The sequence below is a fragment of the Sceloporus undulatus genome, chromosome 1 (genome assembly GCF_019175285.1).
Source record: "Sceloporus undulatus isolate JIND9_A2432 ecotype Alabama chromosome 1, SceUnd_v1.1, whole genome shotgun sequence".
NCBI lineage: Eukaryota > Metazoa > Chordata > Lepidosauria > Squamata > Phrynosomatidae > Sceloporus > Sceloporus undulatus.
In genome coordinates, this window is record NC_056522.1 from 272,958,202 (window position 1) to 272,971,174 (window position 12,973).

The 12,973-nt window shown below is 41.2% G+C and overlaps 2 protein-coding genes across 2 annotated transcripts in view; both read left to right on the top strand.

Moving 5' to 3' along the window:
• Nucleotides 1-12,973, top strand: part of LOC121927575 (phosphatidylinositol 4-phosphate 3-kinase C2 domain-containing subunit alpha-like) — a 376,515-nt gene that overhangs the window by 128,274 nt on the left and 235,268 nt on the right. The gene's annotated exons all lie outside the window — the stretch shown is intronic.
• ABCC8 (ATP binding cassette subfamily C member 8) overlaps nt 1-12,973 on the top strand; it is a 93,861-nt gene that overhangs the window by 11,977 nt on the left and 68,911 nt on the right. The window contains exons 4-6 of the mRNA XM_042446514.1: nt 6,288-6,454; nt 7,300-7,542; nt 10,101-10,289. Coding sequence (XP_042302448.1) covers nt 6,288-6,454; nt 7,300-7,542; nt 10,101-10,289 — 599 coding nt within the window. The remainder of the gene's footprint in view (nt 1-6,287; nt 6,455-7,299; nt 7,543-10,100; nt 10,290-12,973) is intronic.

Sequence of the window (12,973 nt, forward strand, 5' to 3'; positions counted from 1 at the left end):
TTTGGGGCAGGTTTAAGTGACTAGGATGTCTCATAAAACCTATTAATATTACTGAATGAGTCTGTCATAGATAAAACATCCTCAGAGTTATTCCAGTTTTTAGATACTGTTAATATGTCACTCTTTCATCATTACTATTTAAACCCCTCAGAAGGAATAATCATGAGGGTGGGGGGGCATGGCATAGTGGTTTTAAGTGGTGGACTATGGCTCTAGAGACCAGGGTTTGATTCCCAGCTTGACCATGAAAATGCATTGGGTGGCCCTGGGCAAGTCACATGCTCTCAGTCACAATGGCAAACCTCCTCTGAACAAAGCTTGCCAAGAAAACCCCATGACAGATTCACCTTAGGGGTACCATAAATTAGAAATGACTAGAAGATGCACAGCAACAAGAACTGTGAGCTCTGTTGAGTTCTGGTACTCATTTAAACAATTCTGGGCATTTGAAAGAATTATCACAAGCTTGTTGGAAAAGAAACTTTTCAGTAAAGAATCTTATAAGCTTGAAGTTTGTTCATCCCCGTCTACAAGATTTTGGTTGGGATTTTAAAGCTTTTCCAAGACACAAATGCTCTGGTCAGATAGATAAAGCATGGTATAGTGGTTTGAGACTTAGGGGGGATATGGCACCCCTTCCAGGATGCAAAAAGAAGCCCCTTTTCGAGGCTTCTTTTTATTCCCTCCAGGAGCAACTTCATGGGCAGGGAATTCCAGAAGCAACAGGGAGAAAGAAGTAATGTGAAGCAAGAAGGAAAGATGAACAGATTCAATCAGTGAATTTTTATGGAATAATTGACCAATCAGGGACATAGGGGCTCATGGTGGCATACATAAAAGGCATATAGAGCAAAGGTCTTCACAAATCTCTATCCAGTCCCTAGATTACAACATTTTTTAGGTTTAAGACAAATAAGCAATTGACTGTCATACAAAAACTACTGACAGGTATACTCAGCTGAAGAGGGGGGAGCACTGTCTTGTACTTCAAAATTTGGAAGATTGATTGTGGAATAATGTCACCAGAGTGATTAGAATACTTTGTAAAATCATGCATCTTTATGATTGAACTTCAGGCAGTGCCAAGAGCACATAAATAAAGAACAATTTATTAAACACTGCTAATGTAAACCCTGGCCCCTGGAATCTTTATGTAGCTATGAACAATATCATAAGAATAGGTGTCAAGCATGTTAAATGACACTTCTGCTTAATTATCTTGCCACTAAGATACAGAAGGCCAGTGCATGCAAACAGCTGCTACATCAAAATCTATGTAATTGTTCCTCAAGGCACTTATTTACATGTGGAAGGATAAGTAATAAAGAAAAAAAATAACCACTCTTTTCTTTTAGATTATAGAGCCGTGGACAATGCCATTCTTTGTTCCACAGGGACTCCATTTAGTGCTTACTTCATTTATATCCATCAAACTCCCTTTTTAATGTGAAGTCGAAGGCTTTCATGGCCAGCATCCATAGTTTTTTGTGGGTTTTTTGGGCTATGTGGCTGAGTTCTGGAAGAGTTTATTCCTGATGTTTCACCAGCATCTGTGGCAGGCATCTTCAGAGAATGCTGGCATGGAAGTGAGTGGGGTATATATACTGTGTGGCCCTTGGTTGAGAGGAAGCGATTTACATGTTAATCTGTGTATTGGTCTGTTGTTGAATGGCAAGGCCTCAGGGTGTCCATTTAATTAGTGATCCATTGTCTGCTGCCCCCCTGACCCTGGATGGTCTTCTCTTGCTTTTGCTGGGTCTTGATTTTGGTGTTTTTGAGGACTGGTAGCCAGACTTTGGAGCTATATAGATGGACGCAATGGGGTTCCATTGTCACATGCGAGGGGCGGCGCTTCCAGACGCCCCTTGCCCCTTGCATGTGACGAGGGCGTCAAAATGGCAGCGCCCTGTACAGATGGGTGCTGCCATTTTGATGCAACGGACGCTTAGTGTCCGCACGCCGCAACGCCATTGTGACATCGCGAGTATGCCATTGGCGCACTGCGGCATCATAATGGTGCCACAAAAAGAACCCGCACAGTTTGTCCACTGCAGCTTCCTCGTGCAGCAAAACAAGGCATGGGCAGACCGTGTACCCCACCTTTGTTTACTTTAACAGTTTCTTCTTTCCTGTTGAAGTTGTCCAGGTGTTTGTGGATTTCAGTGGCTTCCCTGTGCAGCAACTATCAGGTCAGAATGTAGATACATTCTACAAAAAATCCACAGAAAACTATCCCTTTTTTAAAAAAAAAAAATCTGATTTATAACTTTCTTTGCAAACCCACAATAAGTTTCTACAACTTCAGTAGAAATAAAATTTTCCACTGGGCCAGTTATGAAAGGAATGTTTTCCTTTGCTTAGGATAGAGTAGATCCATCCAGCTATACTCCCTGACATGTCATCTGCCAAACAACCCACAATGAAAACAAACAGACTCAGTGTTGGCTAGGATTCCTAGTTACCAACCCAACTGTGCTGTAGAGCCATTTGTGACCTTGATATCATCACATGGTTGAAAGGGGCCATAATATCAAGTCAAATCCTCTGATCAAAGGCAGAAGCAATCTGCTTTATCTGTTGCAGATAAGCCTGTGGATTTCTCATCACAATGGGCTCAAGAGCAGACAACAAATCCCATATGCTGTGTTGCAGCAAAACAGGACCTTGTGATACCTGAAAGGCTGGCAAATGTGTTGGCATATGAAGTTTAATGTACTAGACCCAAATTTGTCTAAATTCTGAACTGTTTTTTACACTTATCAAATATATAAAGGGGTAGTGAAAAGAAATTTATAAACAATGGGCCAGAACTGGCAGGGAAGGAGTTAGCAATGCTGCAGATTTTAGACAAAATAAAGCACCATTTCCAAAGCTCTGCAATGGAAAACATCAACACTGGTGGAAGATGTCCATTGGGCAGGACTGGGAATAATGCAGTCCTGCAGATGTTGTGGAACTGCAGCTCCCAGCATTCTTCACCAATTGCTATGCCAGCTAGGACTGCTGGTAGTTAGAATGCAACAAGATCTGGAGGGCGGCATCATTTCCATTCCTGCACTAGTGCAGATAGCTCTAGAGAAAACTCCACCTCACTCTGTATCTACACCTGTTCCCATCATTCCCTAAAACCTTCAGGGAATGCAGAATTAAGATTACAGTTGTTGTTGTACAGTTATAACAAGCAGATATTGGCCACTAGAATTCTCCACCTGCTTTTCAAAAACAAATGCATAAGTAAGCCTGAGCCACTTGGATTTGATAATCCATAAATTAAATATAACTTGAAAGAGTAGGTAATCTTACCAGCTGAAGTGTCACAGGGCAAAAGTATTCCCTCCATTTGCTTTATTCTCTGTATGGTTACTATTAGCAAGAATTTGATGGGTCACAGACCTTGGTATATCAATCTGAGTTTATATAAAAGTGTGTAGGTGGGGGGAAATCTGCAGCCAAAAGGCACTCTCTTCTTAATGTGTTTCATATGTAAATTGTTTACCCAATTGCATAATAATAAATAAATAAAAGCTTTATTTATATACCGCCCTTCTTGTAATCAGGGCGGTGTACAACATAATAATAAACACAGAATACAGAACAATAAAAAATACATTAAAATTTACATTAAAAATATATTCTACCCTGCTCACCATTGGCCATCAAGGGGGGGGGACTAACTAGGACATATATTGGGGAACGCTAGCTTAAACAGGAAGGTTTTTAGTTCCTTCCTGAACTGTGCTAGGGAGGTAGCCGAGCGGAGCTCTATGGGCAGCGTGTTCCAGAGGTTCGGGGCTGAGATGGTGAATGTCCTCCTCGTTGTGGAGGCTAGTCTTGCCCCCGGGACCCTCAGTAGCTGCTGCCCAGAAGTTCCGAGTGTGCGGGGCGGATTGTATGGGGAGAGGCGGTCCTCAAGGTATCCTGGGCCCAAGCCATGTAGGGCTTTATAGGTTATAACCAACACCTTGTATTGTGCCCGGAAGCGAATAGGCAGCCAGTGCAGATCTTTAAGTACAGGTGTTATATGACTGGCCCTGGGTATACCAGTGACCAGTCTGGCTGCCATGTTCTGTACCAATTGTAGCTTCCGGGTATGGTACAAGGGTTGTCCCATGTAGAGCGCGTTGCAGAAATCCAATCGAGAGGTTACCAGAGCATGTACCACCGTTTCAAGGTCCCTCTGGCCCAGGTAGGGACGCAGCTGGCGGATCAGCCGAAGCTGATAGCAGGTGCTCCTGACCGTCGCATCCACCTGAGATGTAAGGTGGAGCGACGAATCAAGGAGCACCCCCAGACTGCGTACCGAGTCCTTTATGGGAAGCGTGATCCCGTTCAGGACAGACGGAACCACCGCCATCCCCGGGCCAGGAGAACCTATCACGAGGACCTCCGTTTTCTCTGGATTCAGACTGAGTCGGTTTTCCCTCATCCAGCCCATTACTGACTCCAGGCACGCCACGAGAGGAGAGATGCCATCCCTGGTCACTGCATCAGTCGGAGACATAGAGAAGACTATTTGGGTGTCATCAGCGTACTGATAACCCCGTGCCCCATGTCTCCGGATGATCTCTCCCAGCGGTTTCATGTAAATGTTGAAAAGCATGGGAGACAGGATGGCTCCTTGAGGGACCCCAGATGTAAGGGCATTCTTATCGGAGCACACGTCTCCCAGCTGCACCATCTGGAACCTCCAAGAGAGGTAGGAACAGAACCACTGGAGCGCAGTGCCCCCGATTCCCACCAGGCGCTCCAATGGTCTATGGTATCGAAAGCCGCTGAGATGTCCAAGAGCACCAACAGGGACACGCTTCCCTTGTCGATGCCCAGACGGAGATCATCGACCAAGGTGACCATGGCCGTCTCAACCCCGTAGCCCGCCCAAAAGCCAGTTTGAAAGGGGTCCAGATAATCCGTTTCATTCAAGATCGATTGAAGCTGGATTGCATGCAGTGAAAACCACAAACTACAAAAATACACTAACTGGAGAGCGTATTCTTGTAGCTTGTGGTTTAGTCTGTAGTTTGTGGTTTAGAAGTGAAAGACTTCTAAATATAATAACCAAAATTTAGGGAGCACAAGCAGGAATTATCAAGTTGCATTATCTGTGATAAGAGAGGCAATTGCTGAAACAAACATTGGGTTCTGTGGATTAGTTCATGAAATGTATTTCTTCACACAATCAAAGCCATTTTAAGACATAAAATACAAAATGTAAAGTATATAACAGTTTGTTGTTGTAGTTTTAAGTGTCCTTGAGTTGACCCTGACTCATGGCAATCCTTTGGATGAGATATCTTCAAGATCCACTGTCTTCCACTGCTCTGCAAAGGTCTTGTAAATTCAGGCCCATGACCTCCTTGATTAAGTCCATCCACCTGGTTTGCAGTCTTCCTCTCTTTCTGCTTCCCTCTATCTTTCCTAGCATTGTTGTCTTTTCTAATGAGTCTTGCCTTCTCATAATTTGGCTGAAGTATGACAGCCTCAGTTTGATCATCTTGGCTGCCAAGGACATTTCAGGTTTGCCTATTTTATGGCCCATGGCATCCTTAGCACTCTTGTCCAGCACCACATCACAAATGAATTAATTTTCTTCTTATTTTTTCCCACTTCCTAGTTCTTAGATCTGTACATAGTTCATTAATTTAATTCATGGCAATTTAATTTTAATTTTGTTCAATTTTGCAACAGAATTGTATTTATCACTTAGTTTGGGGTTTCTGAGAAATGTTTCCCTCATTGCAGCACTACGCTACAGTGGCAAAGGAGTTCTACAAATCAGTTTTGAGGTTGGACTGGCTAACAAATAGGATAATTTCATCCTCTTCAGCAGTATTTATAGGTGACTTCATTTAGCAGATGAATCACAAGTTTTTGATGACATTCTTTGCTCTATTGTAGGGGTAGCAAAATATTCTTGCGAAGGGTTGGGGGAGAAAGAACAGCAATAATTTGTTTTTAGGAAAACTCATACAGCAAATAATACCCACCCACTCAAGGATATTTCCCCCCTGCAAGTTTCCCCACGTAATTCCAATACAACAATCAGGGACTATACAAAACAGGCACAAAGCATAATCAAAGCCTAATTTTAATTATATACAAAAATTAATGTATTTTTCTTTTTCCTTCTCATACACATGGTAAACACTGCACAATTTTCAGTACTGTAGAAATACAATTTTCTACATAGAGGGCAGATCCTCTATAAAACCTTCTAGTTTTGCACTCTATAACTTCTACTGCTGATAACATTTTAAGCACTGTCTACTATTTTATTTTTATTTCACCAGCCTTGTTATTCTACTGGACATTAGCTTTTATAACAAAAACCATCAAATTTGTAAAGTTTTGTGATAATAAGATTGGACCTCCGCAACTTCGATTCTGCCTCACTGGGCTTTTAGTAGTTCTTTATGGAATGCTACTACTTGTAGAAATTAATGTCATCAGAGTAAGGGTAAGTTATATTTCCTGACAATTCTTTCCTGAAGGCTTGCATGTAAAATAATCTTTGAGAATGTACATGTAAATGGAAACTGAAACATAAATATCTGCATCATAGTAAAATCCTATACATGTTTACTCAAAATAAATCCCAGTGTGCTCAAGAGAACATTCTCAAGTAAATGTGTATGCTCACTAAATTATAGAGACCCGTATCACAAATGTATACTTGTCTACTCAAAAGTGACCTCCATTAAGTCTAACTGTTTATTCCTAGCTAAGAGTATATAGTAGTGTATATATATATATATATATATATATAAAACAGTATAGAATATAAAATACATCCTGCATCTTGTTCCAGTATCCAGTGACAGCATACTGTCAGAAGAAAAAAATGTAGCCCTTTTAGACATCTAATTTCAGTCTATAGGCAAGAAGGGAATCCAACTGACTAAGCTGTTAAGATGCACAAGGGATACCCTGCCTAGAGACCCTAAGAACAAATGTTCTACTTCTTACAAAACTGGAAAGTAATCAATGGAACTCCATTGCAACACTGTTTTTCTCTCTTGCAGTTACATAGAGTTTAGATATTCATTATTATACACAGTATAGACACTTGTTAAATGCTCTATTATTTCATAATATAAATTGTGTCATTTCAGTACAATAGAGTGCATGAATACCTTTTATTTATATATTGGCAAACAAGGAATACAGTCCTTAATAATTATGGTTCCACAATAATCTTGGAAAAGAGAATAATTCATCTTACGGTATTGTGTTTTTAAAAAAATTCTCCTCCTGTTTTCTGTTTTCCATTAACATGCTTCTTTTGGGCTTTGTGGATTTTAGAGATATGTTTTCTTCAAAAAACCTAAAGAGGTTAAGCCCCCTGAGGACCTTCAGGACCTTGGAGTCAGGTTCCTGCAACCTTTTGTGAATCTGCTGTCCAAAGGAACATACTGGTGGATGAATACATTCATTAGAACAGCCCACAAGAAGCCTATAGACTTGAAAGCCATAGGCAAGCTGCCTATTGCCATGAGAGCGCTGACAAATTACATGTGCCTCAATGAGGCTTTTAAAGCACAAAAGGTATGACTACAGAACAAATTGATGGCATGGGACTGCATTTTTGTCTTTAAGAATCTTCATTCCAAAACAAACTAATATAAAATAATACAAAGTGAGAATTGTATGTACAGGGAGTTGGATTCAGAATTGCTTTCAGTTGAGTTCTTCTGGTGCTGGAGGAAGGGGGTGAGACCAATTTTACCAATTACCACATCTATCTGGAGCACTAACACTATCTCCTACACTGCTCTGGAAAGAACCCTCTGGAACACCGTGGAAAATAGTTCTGGGAACTGTAGGGAGAAGTGGGATATTGTGTGTTTGTTGTATTGTTGTTGTTGTTGTTTTTAAAAAAACAGACACAGTTTGGCATGCTTTCTATCTCTAGTAGTACAAGATCCCACTTCTGTTTGTGGGTGAGCAAATCCTACCATATTGGTTTGGAATGGACTTAGCTTTGCAGAAACACACTGAAGAACACTGGCGAGGAATGGGTTTCTTCCTTTACTTTTCCAAGACCTGGCCCCAGGAGGGCCTCTATCATTGCCAGATCTGTAGAGTACTGCTTTCCAAGCCTCGAAAGCAAGATAGTAGGGCAAATGGCTGTCAAGTGGGAATTCCTATTTTGCATGCATATACGTATGCCTTCAGATTGTCTGGAAACTTATGATGATCTCATCAATTCCATAGGGTTTTCTTGTGCAAGGAATATTCAGTACTTGACTATAAAATGAAGATTTCTGAATGTGGAATACTTCATTGTCAATGGGAACTCAGAAACCTGTTTTGATCATTCTGAGTATTTGGGTGGAGGCATTGGACTCAGCCTGAATACTGTTGGTCAGGAATTTCTGAACTGGAAGGAGTTCATTTCCTGAAATTTACTGCTATCTCTATTTAAAACTTCATCTGAAAAAAGGTGAGATATGGATACTGTGACAGAGTTCTTCCCAGTGCACCAAAGTGATCAACACATCTGAATTACTTCTTTGGACAGCAGATTGTTGTCCTGTTGCCTGTTGCCTAGATTTCAAAAGTGGGTTGCCTTGTTGAGTATGGGACTGCTGTTTAAATCAGTCTCTGCTTGAAAAAGGTGCACAGAAAAGGAGAGTAGAACCCTCCTGCTCCCCTGTGATACTTCTCTGGTCTTAGTCACAAGCACTTTTCTGGACCGTGCCAACCACTACCATGTCAGGATGCACAGGGAAGCCATTGAAATCCACAAACACCTGGACAATTTCATCAGGAAAGAGGAAAGTCTTAAAGTAAACAAGGTTTGGCTACCAGTCCTGAAAAATAGCAATATGAAGACTCAACAAATGCAAATGAGAAATCTCCCAAGGTCAGGGGTTTCCCAGTAGGCAATGAGCACTAATCAAGCAGACACTAATCCTCTTTTGCAGATCCTCCCACCCTGAGGCCTGCCGTTAGCAACAGAACAATACACATGCAAATCATTCCTGCCTTCCCAGGTCACACACACACACACACACACACCTTATTTCCAGGCAATCATTCTCTGAAGATGCCAGCCACAGATGCTGGTGAAACGTCAGGAAGAAACTCTTCTAGAACATGGCCACATAGATCGAAAAACCCACAAAAAAACTATGGATGCCGGCCTTGAATGCCTTTGACTTCACTTTTCTTCTTGTTTATTGCACAGTGACATTTAGGCCAGATCAATGATAGGATAAAGTTTTATATCATATAGTTTTTCCCTTTCCAAAGATCATTTTAGGCACAATTTAAACATTCTACATTCCTTTTTTGTTCATCTGTGTTATTGGTTGCCACTGGCAGAGAAAGAGAATGGCAAATGTGTCACAGTATGCCTAAGTAGTGAGCACCTAGTGACTTTCACATCCATGATGCAGTGAATTCGCTCCATTCTGAAATGCAAACTTTAAAGGAGCTATCCAGGATGCTGAAGCCTAATTCCAAAACAGGTCCAGCATTTTGGGTCACTGCTTTAAATTTCACACTAAAATCCCAAAGGGATTCACTACCCCATTGACACAAAAGCCTCCAGCTGTCACAGGTCTCAGAAAGGAGAAAGAACTTCACATACGTCTGTTCCAGCAACAGAGCCATGCTGAGAATAGATGCTACTCCACCTGATTGCAGCAGAGTGGGAAACAGGAACACCATTCTATCAGCTGGGCTGAGAAAACAGATTTATTTGGTTCTTCCTGTACATCAGCTGTTTTTATTCAGATTGACCTTTGTAAGAGATATGCAGCTTTAAGAAGTGTGGTCATTTTCCTACTCCTTTCCCCTGTCCTTTTCATTTAGAATCAGGTTTTTCACATTGTAATCCTGAAGACAAATGCAGTGTTGATTTTAATCTGTGTTTAGCACTTCATAAAATTGGGTTATGTTAATCATGATGATTTCCTACACAAATTATACTTGTATATTGGTGAGGGGATTCTCATGCCCTTTGACATAGTGTTTGCTCAACTCAGTGGCATTTACATGTGAATTCTAAATATTTCTTCATTACTTTTGGATGTCACATTCCTCCTGTTGCATTCTTCATATTAACAATTTGTTTTTGTTTTTAAAATCTTGTACAGAATAAAGACACCCCATATCCACAAGGATCCAGGTCTATCTGGTGTGCCCTCTGCCATGCCTTTGGGAGGCCTTTGGTTCTTAGCAGCACTTTCCGTATCCTGGCAGATTTGCTTGGATTTGCTGGCCCACTGTGTGTCTCTGGCATTGTTCACCATGTTGGAAAAGGAAACAACACATTCCGCCCCCAGGTACTATTTTTGTAATTTTTTAAAATCCATGTTAGTCTTCTTCCATCATAGGCTTCTCACTGAGTCAAAAGCTACCAAATGTCTGCCACTGGAGCCTCCAAAGATCACATAGATTGCCAAAATGCCCCCTCCAAATCAAACTAAGGTTATTTATATACTGAATAGTGCAGGAGGAGGCTGTGACCTATTTAATAAGTGAATTACCATTCCTTGAGGCTTCCAGGAGAGGGTAATTCATCCCTTATTTTCCAGGAAAAGGGTGGCCCAGGGGAGTCTACAGCAGTGATGGCCAGGGGCCACAAGTATAGTCTTTTGAGAAAGGACACATTTTACCCATCCCTGTTCTAGGCTGTGAGTGTGGAAATTCTGGCATTGTTTTTGTTGTGTACTTTCAAATAGTTTCCAATTTATGGTGACCCTAAGGCAAACCTATCATGGGATTTTCTTGTCAAGATTTGTTTAGAGGAGGTTTGCTATTGCCCTTTCCTGAGGCTAAGAGAGTGTGACTTACCCAAAACCACTCAGTGGATTTCATGGCCAAGCGGGGAATTGGACCCTGGTCTCCAGAGACATAGTCCAGAACTGAAACCACTATGCCATGCTGGCTCTGTCTTACACTGTCTAATTTCCAGCTGCGTTCTGGATGTTGTAGCCTATTCTTGTTGTCTGTGGAGGGAACTCTGATCATTGCTTCTTCTTCCATGTAATGTGGGGGGGGGGGGAGAGAGAGGCTGAAAGAGAGAGAGAATTATCTAGACAGAAAAGGCAACATCACTGCTATACATTGGGTCAGGAGAATTCATAGCAAGCAATGGGATGGTGGAGCCTGAGAAAACAGAAGAAAGGAAGAACAAAAGAAAATGGATGGCACTGAAAGGAGGAAAGGAGTCCTCTGAAAGCAATCAGTCCTAATGTGTTAATGAGAATAGGAAATAGCATGAAACAAAGGTAGAGAAAATGGAGACAAACATCAAGGTAGGACAGAAAGGAGAGAGAGAGAGAGAAAGGTTTTTGGAATTCATAGAATCATAGAATCATAGAATCATAGAGTTGGAAGAGATCACAAGGGCCATCCAGTCCAACCCCCTGCCATGCAGGAAATCCAAATCAAAGCATCCCCAACAGATGGCCATCTCATTCAAGAAAGAGAGGATGAGAAAACTAAGATAGAGATGGGGGATGACCATTGGCCATACAGGCCTACAATGTTGCTAACCACATTTTGGCTTTGCCTTTGCCTCCTTTTGGCTTGAGATCCTCCCCACCAGCATACAGTCTGCAAAAGACTGCTCCAAAGCAGATGCAGCACTTCACAGAAATACCTTCCCCATCTTTTCTCTAGACCATGAAAGGAATCGCAGCTTGATGAAGCCTATGCTTTTGTGGCCCAATGTGTTAATGTTGAGCATCTAGCTATTTGTTTGAACAGAAATAGAGAACAGAATAAAGTATTTTCCTGGGTTATTTAATGAATGCTATACTGAAGAGGATGAAACTATAACATGCTCAAACAAGTGTAATGATTTTCTTTTATTTTCTTTTTTATCATAGCTGTAAAGAATGATGGATTGTATTGTGGCAAAGAAATTCTATCTTTAGGGCTGTGGAGGGCAGCTACTGTGTGGTCCTTTCGTGTCCTGCATTTTCAAAGAAATAGCCATATTAGTCTCCTGCAGCACAAAAAAAGAGGAAGGAAGGGGAAGAGAGAAAAGGAATGTAGCAGTACCTTTAAGACTAACTGATGTTTATTTTTGCATGGGTTTTCATGGGTGTAAACCCCCTTCTTCAGATGCCCTAAATTTTCAAAGAGCTGCATAAACTGAACAAGTCTTTCAGACCTTTACAGTGGTCAGTTAGTGTTGATGTGTGAAAGTAGAACATTGCAATTTTCCTGGACAAACAGTACAGGATTTAAAGGTTGTGGTTATTGAACAAGGAAATTATAAAGGCAGACTAGAAGGAGAAACAGCTGAATTGAGTTATATTCCAGTTCAGCAGCAGCGCTATGAACAAAAGCAATGGCCTCATGCTCACTACATATATTAATAAAAAGTCTTCCTTGCCATAACAAAAGGAATCTTCTCAGAGAAGGATTTGAACCCAGGGAAATTGACTTTTGGTAAACAGATTTATTGCTTTTACACATGAACACTAACTGACCAAGGTTGGTAAAGATCTGAAAGACCTGTATCACATTATGCAGTCCTTTGAAAATTTGGAGCAAGAGTCATGATTTGCACCCTTCCTGATCCTATTACATTCCACTCCACTCCCACAACTGTGTAAATATGCTTTATTTCTGAGCATTTATTATCATTCAGTACTGCATCTGAAGAAGGGAGTTTATGTCCATGAATACTCATGCAATAATAAAAACCAGTTAATCTTAAAGGTGCTGCTACATTCCTTCCCCCCTCCCTCCCTTCTTTTTGTTACTAGCCTGGAGTAATCCACCTTATTAAAGTAAAAACCTGCCTCTTATAAGCCCATTCTTTTCATCCTTGTTTACATTCTGTCTGCTTGGTGTGCAAATTGAATTTTCTGTCTCTGTGGGCGTGAGGGGAAGGTCTCTGGGAAAGCCAGAGCTGGATGAAAGAGACAAAACAGACTCCATCAGCAGTATTTAGCCTTGTCAGCAATTTGGGATGCCCAGAAAGAAGGGATGCTGGTCACGGCAGATACTC